Here is a 23,687-nt window from a genome sequence, read left to right on the forward strand (position 1 = left end):
AACACTCTCAAGTGCTATCAGCCATTGCGTTAAATTCAGTTAACACCACTTGCCCAAATAAGCCGAGCGCAATGAGTACAGATCGCGGGCCATAGTTGGACGGTAATTATGATTAAGTGAGGAATTAATATTAAATCAGGGAGTGATTGGGTGTTAAAGATATCATATTCTCCTCTATTGCCAATACATTTCATATTATTAAAGAACTTGCCACGAAAAGGGAGCGAGTGATGAGGTTAACTAGAAAGTATGGCCTAGCGAATATCTAATCAATTAATTTATCATCCAGTTTAATTCATTTTGTTTTATGAAATCTTTCACAGGGTTCTAATCATATAAATTAACAATTGTACACCAAGAACAATAACACCGGGAGCATTTAGTATCTTTAATATCAATTTTCTTTCTCATCACCCGAACAAAAGAAATTGTATAAAAATTACAACCAAAGGCAATGAGGAGGAAATCTATACCGAACTCTATGCAGTTATTGATGACTTCAATATTACTTAAAAAGGATCTGTTAAAACCATGTTTTAATTCCTCCAGATCTAAAATCTAGGATCATCATATTTGAGGGGTTGAGAGAGAGAGAGAGAGAGAGAGAGAGAAAGAGAGAGAGAGAGAGAGAGATGGGTTTTAATGTCCAGTCCAGTCCACTCCACTCACTATATAGCTTTAAATCTAACTTAAAAACATATTTATTTCAAAAATGTTTTTTGAACTGTTTTGTTGTGAGATTGGAACTAATAACTGATCAAGGCCATAATATTGTTACAACAGATATATTTAAATTTTTCTTTTCTTAACATGATGAAAACATTTGTGTATTATCAAAAGAGGAAAAATAAAATTTTACTATAAAAAAAAAAAAAAAAAAAAATGTTGGGTGGGTTTTTTTTCGTAAAGGAATAAGGATCAAAACTAAATGTCCACTATTGCCTTTCTTTTCTTAACATGATGAAAATATTTGTATTATCAAAAGAGGAAAAACAAAATTTTACTCTAAAAAAAAGTTTGGTGGGTTTTTTTTTTCGTATTAGGAATAAGGATGAAAACTTAATGTCCACTATTGGCTATTTCCATAATAATCTACTCTCACTATAACAACTCAAACTTTCTACCAAGTGATATTAAAGGATTAAGAATCTATGAATAAAAGGCACTTGACATTGTCGATAGTTGTTGAAGATTGGATTTTATCAACAACTTCTAGTCTGACAGATGGTTCGAACTGATAACATCACCTCTATATTTAATAACACACCAGTCTTTTCATAATTTCTCTTCATTTTACTATCACTAACTTCACAACATAATACCAATCAAGTTTTCCGAGAGTAATCAACTGCGCTTGACAAGTAGTTAAATCACAATTAGTCACTGTTTCTACCCCCACTTGTCACTCTCATCACAGTGATTCCCAATTGCCGAGCAAACATCTCCCACTCGGAGTAAATCGTAAATTATTCCCCTTTATTTACCGATTTAGGATCAAATTATTCCTTATCTTTATAAGTATATTTATAAAGTTGGTGATTCGGTCAGTAAAAATTGATAATGGTCATAAAGAAGGTTTTTAATCTAAATTAAGTTAAGAGAGTGGAATAATTTTTTATTGTTAGATTTATATCAAGTAGGTGAAAGTTTTATGATATTCAAGGGTTATTCACACTATAAACACTTATACTAGATGTAAAGTACACTTCTACTATTTCATTATAAAGTCTATATTAGATAAGAAACTTCCTTAAAAAGTACAAATAAGTAAAACAAATTTAAAAAAAAAAAACAAACAAATACATGTTTTGTACATGTAGGATATTTGAATATGCCACTACTGCAGACCCGTTGCCATTGGAGAGAAAATCGTATGGTGTGAATTAAGGGAGGGCGCCAGTGTAGCAAGTTAATCATGCTTTGCCATGGGATATTTTTTAAACGCAATTACAACTGAGAAAGAATTCTCAATGATTCCTTATTAATCCTTTGATAAGGGCCCTGGGCCCTGTTTCTCGAAATCTTAACTAAAGATAAAGTCCAAATTTTAGTAGATACTTCAATTTTGATTGGCTAAGCACTAAAATCAATCTTATATTAACCAATCAAATTACTAAAATTTAGATTTTATTTTACTCAAAATTTCGTGAAACAGGCCCCTGATTTTGTAGTGCCAACAATACAAGCAAACAGTTCTCCAGTAGCGACGCTCACTTGTTTTTGTCAGCAAAATGACTTGTTTTTGTGTGAAATCGAACATCATCACTAATTGTTATTCCATAAGTATGTGTTATAGTTTATTGCTCTATCCAGTTACTAAATACCTCTGAAAGATTGTCACTACACCGTGCAGTTCTTTGTCAACTGATTTTAATAACTAATTTAAACGTGAAATATGTAAGAACTTAATCTACAATATGTAATACTGTTTTCTTTCTTCAAGTGTTATATACATTATTATTATTTAGACATAATTAAAGATACATTCCCGGGTACAAACTGGGTGATTTAATGGTATATATGGACTAAAAACATATTCAAACTAATTAATTTACCATAATTTTGCTTCAAATCCTTCTCAAGACATTGCAATTGTCGGAGAATACCCTGGCTATAAAAAAATCGATCAAAAGAGGTCATGTTTGTGTCACGTGACTTACCTCTCTCGGTACCTAGCAACGCAAGTGAAGTCGGAGGAGAATTCATTGCATACACAAGACGATGTTGTCTTTAATCGCTGACTATTTATTACAAATATCGAAGCCTAATTAAATTCTCGGATTATCCACTGCCCGCGTCCTTTTCCGTGATTGTTATCTCAGAAAGTGTTGTACGTCTAATTCTTCATACAGTTTATCACAATGTACATCAAGCGCCCAATCTCCGCGTGCAACCTTCGACGGGACTAACATATCATTCAATTTTATTTCAATAATTCGCTTGTGCATAGAGGTCTTTAGCAGTGGGAGGAAACCGGAGGACCCGGAGAAAAACTCACAAAGTCACAGGACCTTAGGATTGAAAACATAAAATGGGGGTTTAACGTCTGACTCCTCTGGTCTGAATAGAATTTAAAGTAACCTATTTTATTTACATTAATCAACCTACCTGCTGAGTTTTTCTAGTTTTTCAATCTCTAGGTTAAAATGACTCTCGACATCCGAATGTCGTAAGGTGAGACCACAGATTGGACAGCATGGGGCCTGACCATCCAGTACACTTTTCTTTCTCTGTTCTAAAATACACAAATTAAATTATAAAATTATTAATAAATTACCGTTAAAGGCTCAATACCACTCTTGTTGTAACTGAATAATATGTCCCAATCTTTATTCTGGTCAACAAATTGTACTATTTTACAATATTCCAATTAATTGATGATACAAATTTCATCTTAACACACCTAATTTAAAAAATTGGAAAAATTCAACTAAATGATTTGAAAAGCCTGACGTAAAGTTTTTCAAATGTGACTTGGATTTAAAAATATTTTTGAACCCTCTGGACAAGTAAACTAGAATTTAATGGATAATTTACACAACAGGTAAGACACTAACACATCTAGTACTTAGAATAAGGCTATTTTTTATTTTCTGGAGCTGTCAAGCCAGCAAGAGTGTTATTGTCCCTTTAAGTTTTAAAATATATAGGGTATAATAACATTAATTTTTGAAAATAATGAATTTTTATCATATTAAAACTTTTATAAAAAAAAAAAATGGTAAAATTATTTTATACATTCTTAAAATCATAAATTCTTAATATTAATAAATCATAAATTCTTAATATTAATAAATCATATATTCTTAATAATCTATCATATGTTCTTAATATTAAATCATACATTAAATCTTACATACCTAATATTAAATCATACATTCCTAAAATCACACATTCTTAACATTAAATCACACATTCTTAGAATTACACATTCTTAATATCATACAGTCCTAATATTAAATCACACATTCTTGATATCAAATAATACATTCCTAATATCAAATAATACATTCCTAATATCAAATAATACATTCTTAGAATTATTAATTATTCATACATGTTACATGTACCTTTCTAAAAAAACAATCAAATCACATATCTTAAAGATACATTAGTTAATAGCTAAATTGCCTAATGCAGGTCTTTCTTTAGGCCTTAAATATGAATTATTAATTAGACATTTATTAACATGACAAGACTGCTGCAGCATTAGGTCCTTGATCAGAAAATATCTAATGATTTGAATAATTTAATCCACTCTAAAATTGATTGTTTAACATTTAAATTGATGGGATTCAATTGGATTAAAAGGGCGGCCCTGAAAAGATTTCATACTACAGTTATAGTTGGCACTGGCTTCTTCATATTATCTGCAGAGGATGACAAACTGTTGTTGAAATTTTCAGTCTAATATCTTTGTCAATACTGATAGAAATTGAACCATTAAACATAACTTGCACAACATTTTTTTTTTTATGCCCTGTGGCAGGTGCTACATTTGGTAATTTAGGAAGTGGGCGTTCAAAACCCCACAAGTTCTACTCCGGACAATTTTAACCTGGTTGTTCACTCATATGAGATTATCTAGTGTTGGTATTTTGATTTTGTTTTCTTAATTAAATGTTAAATCAATCTGATTACATATTACATTAGTGTTACTTTGCTCTTATTTTTTGAAAAAATTTTCACAAGTTGTTTTCCTTTATTTTGTTAATGTAGAATGGTAATGAACTGCTCTTTTTATTTTCTTTGTTTTATTTGTTTCGTTTGAATTTGATTTATCTGTTTAGTTTTTGATTGTTTAATTTTTGTTAATGAAGTTGATTCTTTTAAACTTCTTTTTTTATTTTTGAACTCTACTTGGTGTAGGTGTTCATCAGGTAATACCTCGACTGAGTTAATATAGAGATTAGCCGGTTGATTTGTTGGATATAAACCTTTGAATAATAGCGCCTAACAGGCAACTGTGTTTAATTATGTTCTCCTGATTTTGATTGTTTCTGTGTGTTTGAAGTATGTTTGTGAAATGCGCTTAGAAACACTTCACGTGTAATGAAGCGCTATATAAATCGAACAATAATAATAACAATAATAATAAAATAAATGTCCGTTTTAAAAAAAAAACCAGAAGAAACATTTTTAAAAGTTTGAGAAAACCCGAGAAATGTAGGGAAAAGATTAGTTTGAAATACTCTTGCTGTTATAATTATTAATTGTCTGATCATAAAGCTCACCAAGGGTGTTCACTCATTAAAAAATTTCCAGTTTAAAAAAAACAACACATAAGAAACATTTTTAAAAGTTTGAGAAAATCAGAGAAATGTAGAGAAAAGTTTAGTTTGAAATACTCTTGCTGTAAGCCTGTGATTATTATTGTTGGAAAATAAACATTTTTAAAAATTTGAGAAAAACCCGAGAAATGTAGAGAAGTTTAGTTCAAATTACTCTTGCTGTTATATTTATTGTTGGAACATAAAGCTCACCATGAATATTGGTTTCCCTAAGTAGTATTTATATGTTTATTTATTAGCGTAAGATAAAGCTACGAGCTTTAAGGTAATATATGTATGAGATGGGCTTTAAACAACTTATCTCATCCAAATAAAACGAGGGGTAGATCGGTAGTTAAGATGGAAAAGGCTAAGAAATATGATCATTATATACACGTTTATCACAGCAAGTAAATTAGGGAGAATACTCTCACGACAGATGCGGGAACGAACGGGATTCAAGAGCTTAACAGGTATCGTGGCTATTCATAGGAAGATTACGCCAAATTGTGTGGCTCTGGTGAGTTATGACTGTCGAAGGAAAGTCATAAATGCTGTCATTTTTGCCAAACAATCATCCCGCGGAAATCCCTAATTGTTGTTAGCCGTTTGACTTTCTTGTCTGCGCTAGTCGTAAAGATATTAGTAACGTAATCTCCGCAATCTCATTGGCTGACATCAATCAAACAGGTTGATATAACAACATCAACTTGTAAATGAGACGCGTTGGAAAATGACAAGCGGCCATAACATCATGAACTCGGGGGCAACACACTGAATAAAAATCACAGTACTACTCCGATCCACAAGAGCTGACTAATATTCAGTCGGCTTTTATCATGCTAAATCGAAATCTCAAACATTGCATTTCTCTTTTTACAACTCGGCAATACTTTATTTTTTAAAATCAGAATTCATACACTTTCATAAATCTCATAAATTTCTGCGGGTATGTTAACGACCACAGGTCTGCAGCCAATTAATTTTTTCCTCTCCCAAACGTCAAATGCTCTATTGAATTTCACCACACCATTTTGAAATAAGATTTTTTTTTATTATGATGTATTTCTTTCCATGTATGGTATTCAATTGAAGGTAATATTCCAGCCCGCAGTAATTAAAATCAACTCATCGAGTCATACTCCGCACAAATATTACACCTCCCTGGCAACCAGATTAAATGACAGCCCACCCCCATTGTTACCGCGGGTTTCCTTTTAAACTTTATTGCTTTCCTGTTAACAAAAGAGTGACAGTTTAGGAAACTACTTGAAGAAAATCTTATTTGTCCTTCACGCGATGGTATTGTGCTAAGTTTTAGTAGGATTTAAAGATCCATTGTTTGCCTGAATGGCCTTTCGCCAAAAAACTGGTGGATTTACTTTCAGAGTCGAGTGAGAAGTCTTTTTTAACCACTGATCACACAAACATAGTCCCAGGGTATATCATTAATCTCAATTATTTGTCAACTTGGTTGTCAATTTGTTCATATTCAAGTTTTCTTCTATATGCGACAGGAAAATAGAGTCTTTGAAAAGAGTTCTAACAATGTGTTCTTAATTTTGATCAGGCTTTGACAAACGTGTATAGAATTACTCCCTTAACTTTTATATACACGGATTAAATATAAATAAGATTATAAAATCACTAGAGACCCCTTACAGACAACACTTTATTAACTCGCGTTTCTCTGCAGTTTTCTACCTGACTGAACTTAATGTAATATAGTATATATATATATATATATCCCAGTATATATCAGACGTGATAGTGTCCTCCGCAAACCATATTATCAATAACCATTTACCCTTTACACGGCTAGATGACGGTTAATTTACCTTACTAAAGCCTGGATAAGGACTTTTTAATTCGACATTCACTATGTTTTGTGAGCACGTAATTTACAAAACAACTTTTCATATGAGTGTAAATAACCTTATGTAAAACATTTTATGATTCATATAGGTAACATTTAGGTTTCTAATAAGATTAATGGCAATATAAAGACTTACTAAGGGATTAAATATTTCAAATATCCGACTAACACCATATCTTAAAATACTGTAGTCATACACCATTGAAAAATTTTCTACCAAAATTTCAACAACCCCATGCACAGCAATGAGTATGTACATGTAACACATAAGGTTTAGATGTATGTAAAAATATGGTTTTGGTCAAAATAAAAACTAAAGGAATTAAATATCAAAAATATCAGGTTAAGAGAGAGAGAAATAGGGTTTAACGTCCACTTGACACAAACTAGGCCATTTCGGGACTAACATATGGCTCAATTTTATTTCAATAGTTCGCTTCGCTTAGGGGTCTTTAGCAGTGGGAGAAAATCAGAGGACCCGGAGAAAACCCACAAGGTTGGACAGGCGATCCTACTCCTTGTCACGTACAACCGGGGAATCGAAACCACGCCAGTTGACTCAATGACAGACCTTATGATACAAGGTTGGACAGGCAACCCTACTCCTTTTCATGTACAACTCGGGGAATCCAAATATTTTTATGACATTTAACTTTCCTTTCTTCTGGTCTTTTAACTCCAAGATTTTAACAACCTATGGACATCAATATTCAACACAATAAAAATTCAAGTTTAGCGCTGTACATGTAAAATTATGGTTGGGTCTAAATTTATTACTTTAGATTTAAACCTCAAAATCAAATCTTGAAAATATAAATTTGATTCAAGTTTAGCGCTGTACATGTAAAATTATGGTCGGGTCTAAATTTATTTTTTTAGTTCTAAACTTCAAAACCAAATCTTGAAAACATAAATAAGATTTTTTAAAAATAAGCTCTTGTATTTTTTTTTAAAGCAATAAAACAATAAACTGACAAGTTCCTGAATTTCAAACTCAACAAGCACATCATAAATATATCTACTAAATTTTAACTGACAATAATTCTCATCAACATAAAATTTAAAGGGGCAGTATTTCAAGAGTGCATATGATATGTAGTTAAAATAAATTGATACAAGTGGTGTTAAACTGAACTGGTACAAGTGATGGTAAAAGTGTTGGTACAAGTGATGGTAAAGTGTTGATACAATTAATGTTAACATGTATTGTTACAAGTGATGTTAAATTAATTAATACAAGTGATGTTAAAATGAATTAATACAAGTAATGTTAAAATGAATTAATACAAGTAATTTTAAAATGAATTAATACAAGTAATTTTAACATGAATTGATACAAGTGATGTAAAAATGAATTAATACAAGTTCAAATGATGTAAAAATGAATTGATACTAGTGATGTTAAACTGAATTAATACAAGTGATGTTAAAATGAATTAATACAAGTGATAATAATTGATAACAAGTGATGTTAAAATGAATTAATGCAAGTGATGTTAAAATATATTGATACGGATCATATAAGAATGGGTTGATACAAGTGTTTTTAAAGTGCAAATTAAATACCAAAATATACGGAGACAGACAAATAAATGTCATGGGACCTCAGCTTTTCATACCATCCAAACAACTAGCTTCTGTCCCTTAGCATGCCCTCCTTCCTGCACCACTGACAATGGGAAACAACGATGGCAAGTCCCGAGGAGCTTTCTTGACCAACACCAGGAGCAACAACTAGACCTTCTGATTAGCGAACCAGCGCCCTTACCCACTGAGCCACGGATGACTATAGGAATGATGTAGATATAGATGTTTCTAATAACAGTCATATACACAGCGCAAAACCAATTTCATTCACAAAAACATATATGGGAGGTCTCCCCTTTAAATTTAAATAAGATTTGAATTTTGATCCAAGATAATAACTTGTGAATGACACAGGAGAAATAAATAATCTCGATGACTTGGAAAATTTTTGGTAGGTCAGTAAAAACACAAGTTAAACACGAACCAGTGATTACAGTCAATTGAAATAAAATTTTCAAGTATGTTTAAAGTGGATTTACACCTTACTGAGATAAGCTATATAATATATTTGTTTGATCTTTGTACACACCTAAAATCTTTATATAGTTTTCTGTGCAGGTTAGAAATAATCTAATAATATGACTGATACAACTACTTATAAAGTGTGAAACTTGTGTTGGCCAATGTGGTGTGTGCAGTCTTCTGGACCTACAGAGAGCCAATTCTTCCCTCAAAATAGAAAGCAAAATTAACAGGCATTCCAAAAGAATAAAAACTCACAATTTGCTTGGGCCTTTATCCATTAATTTAAAGGAATGGGCCTTTATCCATTACATTTAAAGGAATGGGTCTTTATCCATTACATTTAAAGGAATGGGTCTTTATCCATTACATTTTAAGGAATAGGCCTTTATCCATTATATTTAAAGGAATTGGTCTTTATCCATTACATTTCAAGGAATTGGCCTTGATCCATTAATTTTTAAGGAATGGGCCTTTATCCCTTACATTTGAAGGAACAAAAACAATTATTGAACGTGAATACTTTCTACACACTGTTTAATAGCACATACCAGACAATTTATATCGTATTTTACTCAAGAATTGCATGAATTTCCTGTTATAAGTGATTTGAACTTACACAGTTTGTTATATATAAATTTAGCCGTCGTAGATACTTTAGTTTATTTTATTAAACAGATTACTGGGTGTAGAAATGAGTCTCTGTGTCATTTTGTTTTTAATCCTGATCGTGTCATATCTAGGATATGACGAGAACAAGTCAATCCATGCATTAAAAGATCAAGTTTATTCAATATTCAATAAGGTGATAAGCGAATTTATAGCCTTATATATAGCCATAAAGCGGCAACTTACATGGTGTAAAAACAGTTTCATAAATGTTGATAATAATAAACATAATGTAATACACATTCAGGTATTGTCCTGTAACACCATATTTGATTGATTCGTCTTCCCATGATAGCTAGTGCAGGTCTATTAGTAAGTGCAGGGGGACTGCACCACACAAAATTTACACAAAAACAAATCCACGGACAAGACATAATACACAGCCAAACAATTTTAAAAAAGTGAATGGATCCGAGGGCTAGCCATAAGCATCCACTGTGCTGTACAGTCCCAGGTCTGTAGTGACACAGACTTCACTCAAATGCGAAGGACTGGTTTGACATCCTACTGTTCTGCAAGACACCATGCAGTGTGTTATGAGGAAAATTTTGCCCAGAAAGCAGCGCTGTGACCTACCATTATTTTAAAGTCCAACTGTTAAGGGTTCTTTAATCTCCGTTTTACTTCCCATCCAAACAAGTCAACATTGTTCTTTGCCAGGCCCCTTGTCAAGTACCAACAACAAGGGGAAACCATGCCAGAAAATCCTGATGTACCTTTTCAACCAACACTGGGATTGAATCCAGGAACTGCTGGTTAGCAGGCCAGCAAGCAACTTACCCACTGAGCCACATGGTAGTAGAGTAGAACCATCTTTGGGGGCCACAGTGGGTAGAAAGTGAGTATGACGCTGGCTCGCTAGCCTGCCAGTGTTGGTTGAGCAAGTTTATCAGGATTTTCCGGCATGGTTTCACCTTGTTAATGGCAAGGGAGGGAGGTCCCGACAAGTACAGCTGTCAAGTCATTCGGATGGGATAAAAAACTGAGGTTCCGTGTACACATTGGTATACACATAAACAATCCCTTGGCAGTTGGAATTCGATGTAGGAGAAGGGCTTAGCGCTGCTGTCCGGGCAAAATTTTTCTCATAGCACACTGTATGGCGTATGCCCGTCTTCATTATCCCAGTCGGAGCAGAACAGTAGGACGTTAAAACATCATTTCATTTAGAACTATCTTTAAACACATGTGCAAACACATTGTACACTTGTCCTTTCATATAAACATTAAGTGTATTACAAAATTTATGGACCTTAAGCTGGGATTATATTAAAAACATTTTAAAAAATGTTGAATTTACAAGCAGGGAGTTTGAAGAAGTTGTTCGTGTTAACCCTCAAAGAAATAAAGATGTTTTTATTTTATAGAGTGTTTATAACTATTATATATATTTACATAAGGATATACTTCATAAATTGTATATTACATCATAAAATAGAACTTTATAAATGACATGAAATGAGATTTTAACGTCCTACTGTTCTGCTCCAAATTGGGCTAATGAAGACGGGCATATGCCATTCAGTGTGCTATGAGGGAAATTTTGCCCGGACAGCGGCACTAAACTTACTCTTATATTGAATTCCAACTGCCAAGGGATTTTTTACGTGCACGCCAATGTGTACACCGGACCTCGGTTTTTTGTCCTATCCAAACGACTAGACAGCTAAAGCTTTATAAAAACTAACTTACAATTTTATAGGGGCATTATGGGAGATTAGATAAGGAGTTGATGGTTCTCGCTATAATAGTTAAATAATAGAAAACGTAAATAGAATATGCTGAAAATTTCAGTCAAATTACTCCACTCTGAACCGAAATATTTGCTTTTGAATTTTGGGCTAGCCGCGATCATCATTACTAAAGTCGGTACAATAAAAAAAAGTCTTGATTATCCATTTTTACGTTTAAAAATTTACAAAAAATGTATTCCAATCCGCTAAATATCGCAGACTAGTGACGACATTGAGGACTGATTATTGTCTGAATGACTGGATAAGTTAATTAATATCTATTTAATAATTTAGATAACATTTCAGGTCTGAAGAAAGATTTAGCTCTTGCATATTGCATAATGTATATTTAAACTTCCATTAGCTATATGTCGGTAAAAAAAGTATTGAATTGGGGTAAGTTCTATACAAATTATATTTTTGTTTCAAAAGATTGATTAGAAGTCGATTTATTTATCAATTTGTTTACAAATCTGGCAACTTTTTTTTTTGACCCACAGGGAAGGGGTCGGTGCTATTTTAAGAATGATATGCATTTCATTTCGTTGACAATAGTTTATAACAAATAATTCCAGAAATTTTTCATTTTCATTTCACATGTGCATGAACATACATGTACGAGAAGGCTTAAAATATGTTTACAAACTCTGATCATTAACACTTTAAACATACATTATGCAAGAAATAAATTTGCCTATTGCCAGTCTTTCCTTAGGCCTGAAATGTTATCTAAATTATTAATTAGACATTAATTAATATGACAAGACCATAATCAACTCTCAATGCCATCAGATGGCTCTGATTTTAAACAGATTTGAATCTGTTCAACTGCAGATGTAGCATCTTTAAACTCACAAAATCGGCAAAATGCACACAACTGGTTTTATGTGTAACTATTAGAGTAAATTATTCTCCAATAACGGTATGCAAAGATATTTCAAGCCTCTGAATTTAGACACCAATCATAAAATCAGCCAAGATGAATTCTCTAAGATCAAATGCATGGCAGAATGCGAGGAAAACAGCCATGAATTGTTTGTGATAGGTTTTTAATCCACCACCAGTGGAAGGTCAATAAAGGTGACACAATCCTGACATTTTCAAGCAGGCAGCCATCTTGATAAGGACAGACTTCTGTGAATTTTGTCACTTCTGCTCAAGATCTATTCTAGCGTCTGCCCGCGAGGATTTCTGTCACATGAATAATATAAATGGAAAAATCATGAGCTAATCTCCACTTAATTACAAAATGTATGAAGGATGATGAAGAATGAGCTTTTTATATTCAAATTATGCCACATCGTAAACCTATGTCAATAAAAAATATGAGATAACTGTGTGTGTATGCAACTTAAAATCACACATTTTGATATTGCACGTCTTCAGAGAAAATTCTTCTTGAATATTCACAAGATTGTTCATCCTTGCAGTGAACACAATCAGAAATTTGTGACAGACGATCTCAAAATGTGCAATATGAAATGTTACACTAATATCTGATTTGTCAGCCTTGTCTTTCATGCATTATATTTTTTTTTACAAATCTGATAACTTTGGGGTTTTTTTTTTCATTATAAAGCCGTCGATCGTCTTATGACTTTTTTTTTGAGAACATATAGAATTGTTCAGTCCTTTCTAAAAAATGTTTGGGGGGGTGGGGGTGGGGGGGGGGGTTGGATGGCCGAATGATTAGCATGTGCGTGCTGTATCATAAAGCCTGTCATTGAGTCAACTGGCATGGTTTTGAATCCCCAGTTGTTTGTGACAAGGAGTAGGGTCGCCTGTCCAACCTTGTGGGTTTTCTCCGGGCCCTCCGGTTTCCTCCCACTGCTAAAGACCCATACGCGCAAGCAAATTATTAAAATAAACCCCATTTCTCTCTCTCTCTAAAAATGTTCTCAAATAAATAATTTAATATTTAATTAAGCAAACAATACAAAATGTTAACACTAATATTTGATTTGAAACCATTTCTTCATGCATTATATTTTTACAAATCTGATTGATATAGTAACTGTTTGGGGTTTTTTTCATTATAGAGAAGAGAGAGAGAAATGAGGTTTAACGTCCACTCAACACAAACTAGGTCATTTTGGGACTAACACACAGTTCAATTTTCTTTCAATAATTCACTTGCGCATAGAGGTCTTTAGCAGTGGGAGGAAACCGGAGGGCCTGTCACGTACAATCTGGGAATCTAAACCATCCCAGACTTTATGATACAATGCACACAGGCTAACCATTTGGCCATCCAACCCCCCTTTTTTCATTATAAAGCCATCAATCGACATGCCTTTTCCGGCCAATAGCTAATTCTTTGTGGCTTAATTTATGCTAAAATAAATGATTGAACATTTAATCATGAAAACATATCATTGATAGATAATTTTCTGATTCGATTCATTCAGATTAAAGGAGTTAAATGGCTAATTTCTGGGACCTAGAGAAGGACACAAATGGGTTGCAATGCAAATAATAATGTACCGGTAATATGAATGTATAAAAAACCGATTTACATTCAATCGTTTCCGTTTTTACTCTAATTTCAAATCAGTTATATTCGGCGAAATACACCAGAAGTCTCAATCGAATGGCAATCTCTAGCATCTGGTTATTCCAGTCTACACCTGTAATATTTATTGCGCATGCTCTCCAGATAAGAATATGATGTCACCATTTGACATGAATTGTGGAATATGTCTAGCCCCGTTCTTCGACTCCCTTCTTACAAATGGCGCTCAAACGCATTCTTGTACATGTACATGATTCATAATGTTTATTTTGTCTTCAATATTGGATATCAGAAGCTCATCTTTTCCCGGTAAGATCACAACATCAATGTTGATTTAAATTGACAAATAATTCGTGTTTTCAATGTCTAAGACTGTGGATGATATTGAGTTAAAGACTTAAAATGAGACCCATCTAAAACATTTTACCTAACACTTCTACATGTGATGTACATGTTAGTGGCACTGGTTTGTTTAAATCATTTGAAGGGAGAGAGAAAGAGAAATGGGGTTTAACGTCCACTCGACACAAACTAGGTCATTTCGGGACAAACATATGGTTTTAATTTTACTTCAATAATTCGCTTGTGCGTAGGGGTATTTAACACTGGGGGGAAACCAGAAAACCCACGTGCTAACCATTCGGCCATTCCCCCCCCCCCCCATTAATTTTGAAATATATAATGTTTTTTTTAACAAACATATTGTGTGGATCTGTTTTCCAATTGAACATTAATTCGTGGAAATGTATCTTTAAAATCCAAAACCTAACATAATGCGCAGAAACAGCATGAATTGAATTGAATAAATTATATTTTTTTTGATCACGTATGAAAAATATATTTAATTTTGTATTATGGATATACACCTACAAAAATGTGTATGATCTCTGTTACAAATGAAAATCTTTATTGAAAGAAATCTAAAATCTATTAAAAACTATTTTAGGAAATTTCTAAATCATATTTTGAAGACATCATGCTGAAATAAAAAAAATGTATGAACATCTGTTGAAACTTACTAGTTTATTTTCCCCATAGAAAAATATTCCTCATTCATTTTTAAATTCATTCAGTTCATTGTGGACTTAGTTTACACTCTGTTTTACAATGTACAATATCGACTTGGGCAAAACAGTATTGTGCAACATATTGTATGTATGGTATTAGGACCACTATATATATGGGAGAGAGAAGAAAAAAATAAAGATGTGGGTTTTGTAAATGATAAGAGGGTTGGAATTACAAAACAATGACAACAAAACATTTCCAACAATTAATGTTAGGCTACAACTATTTGGATCAAAATTACAAAAGTTTAAAACAATCTGAGGTAAAGGACATTAACAAAAGGGTACAGAATTGGTTAGTTCAGTGATTGAAGCACATCCATGGAGAAGTGGACAAGCGGATTGGCATAGTGGGTAATATGGGGTTTGAAGTTCCACCCATCCTAAAATTCTCTTTAATACACCTGTAGCCGGCAATTTCTTTAAAAGGAAAAATTATTTGTTTTTGAAAAAATAAAATTTTTTGCAGTTTTTCAGGAAAAAATAAGAGATTTTCAGGCAAATTAAAATATAATCTTCATAAAATCAGCAAATATAACTTCAACAGGCAAAACAGAAAACTCAGATTACTACATGTAGATTGTAAATTTATAAATATTTTGGGAAAATCATTAATTTTGAGAGATTAAATCATAATTCATTGCAATTTATGTCTAGCAATTTAGACAACCTCTTTCCAGTTCCCTCAAGCATAAAGGCTCCCCCATGTGCACTAACGATTGTATAGTCTCTGAGAGGGTACATTCCTTTTTTAACAACCATTTGTGGTTAAGAAAATAAAAACGTATATCATAGTCCTATGAAAAGAAGACCTATGAAATAAACTCCTGTGATGTACCTTTATCTATTAATAATAAATGAGCCTAATCTTTATTACAGTACATAAACACATTGCTCTATCCATGTATATAAAGTATGTGTACTACATGTATATATTCATATAAATTAATATAAAATTAACACTTTAACTACACACTTAACAGACCAGAGTGTAGACAAATATATTTCAAGTAAATTCAAGGGTTAATTATAAGGTTAAGGGGTTAATTTCCACTCAATAGATTAACCACTTATAACACCTGCTAGGGTATACTGGTACATGTTCAATTACCATTTCTATCAAGTATAACACAGATCCATACAGTACTTTTTTTCATAGCAATTGCTTCGTTAAACATACATTATTCAAAAGCTAAATTTATCTATTACAGATCTTTCTTTGGGCCTTAAATGACCGTGGTTATGATAATCAAAATTAATGCACACATCTTGTCGAAACAGTGATAACTTGGCTCAGAATAAAGACATTTGAATGAAATTCTCGCTATAATAATAGTTAAAAAAATAGATAATGTAAATAGAATATGCTGAAAATTGCTGTCAAATTTCTCCAATCTGAACCAAGATGTTAGCTTTTGAATTTTAGGCTAGCCTAGATCATCATTATGATACTGAAGTCGGTGTGATAAAAAACAAAGTCTCGATTATCCATTTTGACGTTAAATCATCTATCACAAAATGTAAATCCAGTAAATATCGCAGGCTAGCGATGACATCGAAATATCTTGAATAAATTGTTACATTGATCGGTTTTATTTTTACATATATACTAATATCTCAATCACAAGATCTCATAAAGATACAAGCTGAATTCTTCACAATATATCTCAAAATTAAGAAATATTTACTATTTCAAAAGTCACCGGAAAAGCTTTATAACAAGATCCCGATAGTCAATGTTACCTGCCACAGGTAAATTTCAACAGGTAGATTTCTATGAGCAGAAGGACTAAAATTACATCATGGTTTGTTTATTGGCAGAAAGTTACAACTAGTCACAGAGAACGGCAGAAATCGCTAATGTTGAAATTTACCAGTGGCAGGTAACATTGATATTCGGGATCATGTTATAGGCTACTTATGGAAAGGATATGTTGATATAATAGCTTGAAGCTTTTCCGGTGACCTTTAATAGTTCATACATATTTATTACTTTTGAGAGATATATTGTGAACAATTCTGCTTGTATTTTTATTTCTCTCCTTCCCATCCAACATTTAAAACATCTTTCAAATCATGTAACCACAAGAAGAGAGAGAGAGATGAGGTTAAACCTCCACTGATACAAACTAGGTCATTTCGGGACTAACATATGGTTAATTTTATTTCAATAATTCGCTTGCGCGTAGGGGTCTTTAGCAGTGGGAGGAAACCGGAGAATCCGGAGAAAACCCACGAGGTTGGACAGACGACCCTACTCCTTGTCATATGTACAAACGGGGAATCAAAACTACAGCAGTTGACTCAATGACAGACCTTATGATACAGCGTGCAGTGCTAACCATTCGGCCATCCAACCCCCCCACCCACAAAAAGATTTTAACCTCTAGTAAATTTTGTGTATTTATTCTTAGCTGAACTTCATATGATTATATGGCTTCTAAAATAAGTTATTTTGTTAACAGGTAACTTTTTCTGTGGGGGAGGAGCAATTGACAGAAATTTCTGTCATGATGGGTTGGAAGTAAGTACAAATTAAATTTCTGATCAATAAAAATTGTTTGTATTTGTAAATTTTATATATACAAAGCTTAATTGTGTTTAATAATTAATGTATGAAGTAGAAATTGTAGGTTAGCTAATTTAAATTTCTGAGAGAAAATAATTATACATACTTCTTAACGATCTTCCTTCTGAATCAGGCGTTCCTCTATCATACATGTCTCCATTTTCAGACAAATTTTCGGAATTGGTGTCGTATCCGGCTGAACTAATACTGGAAGGTCTTTCATCTTTTACTGTGCATGACGCAGAGGTTTTAATCTCGGGAGAATTTGTTCTGGAGTCTGGCGAATCTATTCTGTTAAAAGAACTAGTCCCTGCATCATCTAATTTAGTTTTTTTGGCAGGTGTGAAAGCCGACTGGTAATCGGATATACCCTCCGAAGATTGTCCAAGAGGTCTAAAAGCTCCACCCCCTTGTGAGGAAATTAAATTTATTCCTCTTTCAAATGTTGGCCTAACAAATGGTGGCATGGGGGCATAGAGTGGTGGGGCAAATGGATCCCCAGGTCTGTACATCGTAAACGGTGCTGTACCAAACGGACTTGATAAATCTTTATCCATATTCTGGCCCGAGTAGGGGTGCGGCAATCTCGGAGCTTCATGACCATCTCCTGTTGGCGCCAAAACCATTAAATTTGGCACAAATGATGAATTCTCCATTCCTGAATTTCCTGGAGGAGGAAAGAAAGGTTTAGGCCAGAAATTAAAACGAAACATTTTGGTAAAATCCAGAGCACTGGTCATTGCTAAACAACACAAAACATAAGTTGAATTAAGCAGAAACTTAATGTTAACTTCTCGGGTCCAAAATATTTCACAATCTGCCACTCACGCTAAAAATATTTATTTAATTATGCGATCTTATCATTGTTTAATATAAATAGTTATATTTTCATGCTAATTAATTTTCCTCCGTTATTATCCAATAATCAATCACAAAAATATTTTCCTCTGCACTCCGGTACTTAAAAGTACAAGTCACATCAATAACTAACAGTCTACAACAATATTGTCTCTTTCCGCGCGAAGTAAAGAAGTTATTTTTCTAACTAAATATTAACATCCAAAACAATTTGTCAGTTTGTATCAATATAGCAACCAACAAGAATTAAAAGCTTTATCGCTCAACACTTGGAGTCAATCACTGACAAGCGATGGTTATAGAATGCGACCAATAATAATATCCTGCTGGGAAATTTAGGAGGTGTGATCATTCTACGCCTTGGGGCATATATACTGATCCTAACCCTTAAGGCTGTCACATGCTTGTAATGATTGTTTTTAGTGGTACATACTAGTTATTACACTTGGTTCTGCTCTAAAAATCAATTCATGTGCCCATCAGCCAATCAGTGACCGGCCTTCTATTGAAAGCTATCATGACGTTGTGAGGTGAACCAAAAATAAGAATAGAATGATATAAAAATTGACCAAGACACAACGCCAATTGAACACTTAAAACAGTGACAATTAACAAAAATATTAGTCGGCAATTAAACTTTATTTATTAATCTGCGAAATTAACAACAAAACTTCCTCTATTAGTTGAGGATGGAGGCAGATGATAGCAGATTTTCTTGACCCAGTGTTTGTAAACAATCCCGCTAACTAGAAGTTGAGCGCAAAATCGCCCGCTGTTTGACAGCGAATACTGCAAAATGCACAACGAGTTACATAAAAATAATAGTATGATCGGATTAATCAAGGCCATATTGGATTACTAATTAATCAATATGCAATTTCTTGATGGCGATGGTTGAGAATTTAAACGGATAGATCACCAAATACCTACTTGATACTACCAACTCTCTTCGGCATCCCTAGCCTCGATTTCATAAACGGGGAATCTCTTACGAATGCTGGGAAGCGGTATTCTCCGTGTTACTAAATAAATCTTATTCGACCCGGTTAGACGTAAAATGGGATTTTCAACTGTCAAATAGTATTTTTAGCACTTTATATTCATAAATTATATAATCTGTAATATTGATAATGCAAATAAATGAAAATAACAGTTTATGGCGAACATGAGCCGTAAAAATGTCGGTTATGCACTCAGTCGGAGGGAGTCTCTATCTTAGATTACCGGTATCTGTAGGCCTACTGAAGGCAAAAGCAAAGTATTAAATTATCATAATATAATTCTATATCTTGATTTTTAAAACTTTTTTATGGTTCTTTATTCTTTACCGGGCCTCTCGATTAATGTTTTTTTATTTAATTTTTTTCATTGTAAAACTGTAATTGGAACTCCCCGGGACACTTTTTTTTCGCTGGTTCAATATGATAAATGACCTATACGTATCGCTGTTAATATAGGCCTAGATAAGTAGCCTAATCCATTCACTAATATTGTTAGCTTTATGATTTTGGCACCTAATAATGACACCGGTTTACTATTTCGATAGCTAATAAATACACAAAGAATTCGTTGTGTTTTCTGGTCAGTGAATGACTAAGATAGACTGAAGAATGTACAATAAGAAAAAAACCGTAAAGCAATAATAATAATATTCAATATTAATAAACAAGGGAATATATACCATTATAATATCTTTTGTGTTGTTGGTTTATGAACGATTTATAGGCTGGATCTTAGACTGAATCTTTAGTATAGAGTCATACAAAGGAAAATAATGCTATAAATATAGGTCTTATATATATATATATATATATATATATATATATATATATATATATATATATATATATATAAAATATTTAGTATTTATAAGGGTCTCCCACTGTTAACGTTTAGAAAAGAATGACGCACCTGTGTTTTTTGTTCTGTTTTGTTTTAGTCATCGGTTTGGACCGACTGTACCTCTACTTTTATTTTATAAAATGTATAACGGAACTAAACCTCTAATATTTAGGTTAAAGATACATTATGGTTGATTATATAAAGAGCTGACAGTTCTCACTATAATAGTTAAAAACTAGATAATGTAAAGGGAATTTCCTGAAAATTTCAGTCAAATTGATCTACCCCGAACCGAGTATTTAGCGATTGAATTTTAGGCCTAGCCTCGATCATCATTACTAAAGTCGGTACGATAAAAAGCAGAAGACCGGGTTCTAATCCAGTAAATATCACAGGCTAGCGAGGCCATCGAGATTTGATTATGGTCTGGATAAGTTAATTAATGTCTAAGAAAGACCTACAATAGACAGATTTATTCTGAGCGAAAGTATCGGTTTTCGAAGTTTTAACTATAATATAGTTTCGATGCTACAAAAATAAACACAGTCTCGATCATCCATTTTTTAAATTAAATTAACGTCGTTTTAATCCATTAAAAATCACTATCATCCGACATTCTAGCTAGAGTTTATTATGGGCTTGTCGTGTGAAAAATGTCTAGATATAATAGTTTATACATTTTGAGCCAAATAAAAAGAACTGCAAGACCCGAAATTGGAACGGTTTATTTAATTTTTTATGCGTATGAAAGTTGTAAAACGGATTTAAACCGCGTACAAAATACGCAAAAGGACAGCTGTCTAGTCGTTCGAATGGGACGAAAAACCGAGGACGCGTGTATACTTTGACGTGCATGTAAGAGATCCCTTGGCAGTTGGATTTTGATATAAGAGTAGGCCATAGTGCCGCTGTCCGGGCAAAATTTTCCTCATAGCACACTGTATGGCATATGTCCGTCTTCATTAGCCCAGTGGGAGCAGAACAGTAGGACGTTAAACAACATTTCATTCCGGGTAGAGATCTATTCCCGTTAATCTTAAGGTAGATAATTCTCGGTATGCAGAATGACCGTGATACCGATACTTTTGGGCTTATAAACCATGTTTTACGAACATCAGTGAAATTAGGTGTTGAATGAATTTTGATGAATGAGTATCGTCTTCTCTGATGTGTTCACAAATTCACACCTTGAGTAAAGTAGGGTGTCTCAGTGGATTATATGCGGTATTTTTCCACCGACAAAATATTCGGGGCTAAATCTATTTGTTAAGGCAAGCTCAATTTTTGTCAAGGTCGCTGAGAAGTAAATAAGGTTAGGGCACGTGAATTTTTGGCGAGATTGTAGGTTAGGGTAAGCATTGGGGCTGAGACCAGGGTTAGAGTTGGGATTAGCGCTAGCCCTGTTTAGGCTACATCTGGTGACATAAGGCGAAAAATTGAGCTCGCCTTATCATTTAGCACAAACCAGGTGGATTCGGATAAACTCAATATTCAAACTCATGGTGTTTGAGTGACTTTTTTCATTTTTCTTTTTTCGCCGCAAAATATTGATCGTAAGCGGAACGATTTTCATTCGGAACACACATACTCGCTAATATTTTATGAGTCATAGTAAAATCATTAGGCCACACAACCGACTAATTTATTCGTTATTCAAACGCCAAATACTAGATAATTAACTGATTTTATTCTGTTCTATGAAGAAGTTCGATCAAACGAACTGTTGTCTAGTTTTCTGTTTACCACCAGTTGTAGTCAAAAGACATTCAAATATACTAGCATTAGTCTAGCTTTCGAATGCTATAGCACCATATTGTTGTTCGAGGACCCTCATGAATATTTTGATAATAGGGTTTATTACATTCTCCTTATATCATTGAGTCAGGAACTGTTTAGAGGAGTTCGATATCAATGGTGTTGTGAACACAATGACAGACAAATCGCTCAATTTTACAAACAAACCCCGCATCTGGTCTTCACAGAATACTCCATAAATTCTGAAAATTTTTCCCTCAGTTGTCAGGCGGCTCAATGGACCGATTTCATAACAATTGTAGAGCCCTTCAACCCCTTTGTTCATCAGATATTCCACCTTTGAAACGTGCGGATAAAAGTAGTTTTAAATTTTCTTAAAGTTAAACTGACACGAGTTTAAATCGGTTTCTTTCGCTCAATGATCATTGCATTATGTACGGAGTATCTGACTGACAACGCCATTTATCATATAAGTTTAACAAAAGCCAGCTTAGTCTAATAAATTTCACATTTTGTGTGTTTTGTCATGAAGAGTTTTAAAACGATTTACTGGCTACGAACAAAGGTAGATCACGGAAGACTTGATTGTGAGGATTAGGGACGAGTGAGAGTAGCTTTGATTGTTATGTCGAAGGGTTTATAAGTTTTTGTTCAGGGGGAAACAGATTGGTGTAAGGTGTTTTGTCTTGAAAGTAGCCATCACCACCATCTTGCATTGTTCGTCTGTTACGGCGTTCTGTCATGGACTGTCAGGAAAGTGAACAGGCGGGAAATTTCTCTTACCGTGACCATTTATACCATGAATGTGCGAGAGTCAGTATTTTGTTTATTTTGAAAAGATTTAATGGTTTAGAAACGTAGCGAGAAAGTGGAAACACAATGGCGTCTGCACGTGTGTGTGACACGGTTGTTAATTACCTCCCTTTAGATAATAAGTTAATGTACGCTATAGACCCCTTCAACATTATAGAAATAACGTTCCTGGACATTGATCGGAACATTATTACCGGATATATCCATTTGAACAAATGATTTGGTCATTACGTTGACAGATCGTCACACAATATGAAGAAGTGTTATTGGTTACATATCTAAGATTAGCTGCAGGGGCATTGTAAACTCCGTATGACACTATTGTTTAATCGCTGACACATCTTAACGTTGCTCTTCTAGAAATGAACATTCCACGATTGAAAGAGCATCATTAAGCATTAAGTCTTGACCATTTTTCTATAGAACTCGTCACAGATTCATTAAGTCTTTAGCAAGGACTATAAGTGATAATCTTGTCAAGTATGGGTTGTATCTAAAAGTTTCAATGGTTAATCACGATGTTGGTCCGAACGGTGTCCATCTAAAATCTTTAGTATGTTAGGACTAAAATTAAAATTCTTTCTTTGATACATTTTCCTCGGTACTTTTAGGTATTTTATTGAGCATTCTTATTTTTCTTTCATATAAGATCATGTTGCATTTAATTTTCCTGT

The 23,687-nt window shown here is 33.4% G+C and overlaps 1 protein-coding gene across 2 annotated transcripts in view; it reads right to left on the reverse strand.

Moving 5' to 3' along the window:
• LOC126819426 (E3 ubiquitin-protein ligase Rnf220) overlaps nt 1-19,575 on the reverse strand; it is a 34,451-nt gene extending 14,876 nt beyond the window's left edge. Inside the window, exons 1-3 of one of the 2 annotated variants that reach the window (XM_050547448.2) lie at nt 19,534-19,575; nt 17,852-18,412; nt 3,109-3,235 (exon numbers count right to left, since the gene is read on the reverse strand). In XM_050547448.2, the coding sequence (XP_050403405.1) occupies nt 3,109-3,235; nt 17,852-18,401 (677 nt within the window). In that variant the 5' untranslated portion in view covers nt 18,402-18,412; nt 19,534-19,575. Of the gene's footprint in view, nt 1-3,108; nt 3,236-17,851; nt 19,015-19,533 lie in introns of those variants that run through there. The other variant, XM_050547446.2, reaches the window with a different exon arrangement.
• Between the last annotated feature and the right edge of the window lie 4,112 nt (nt 19,576-23,687).

This window comes from Patella vulgata, chromosome 4 (assembly GCF_932274485.2).
Source record: "Patella vulgata chromosome 4, xgPatVulg1.2, whole genome shotgun sequence".
NCBI lineage: Eukaryota > Metazoa > Mollusca > Gastropoda > Patellidae > Patella > Patella vulgata.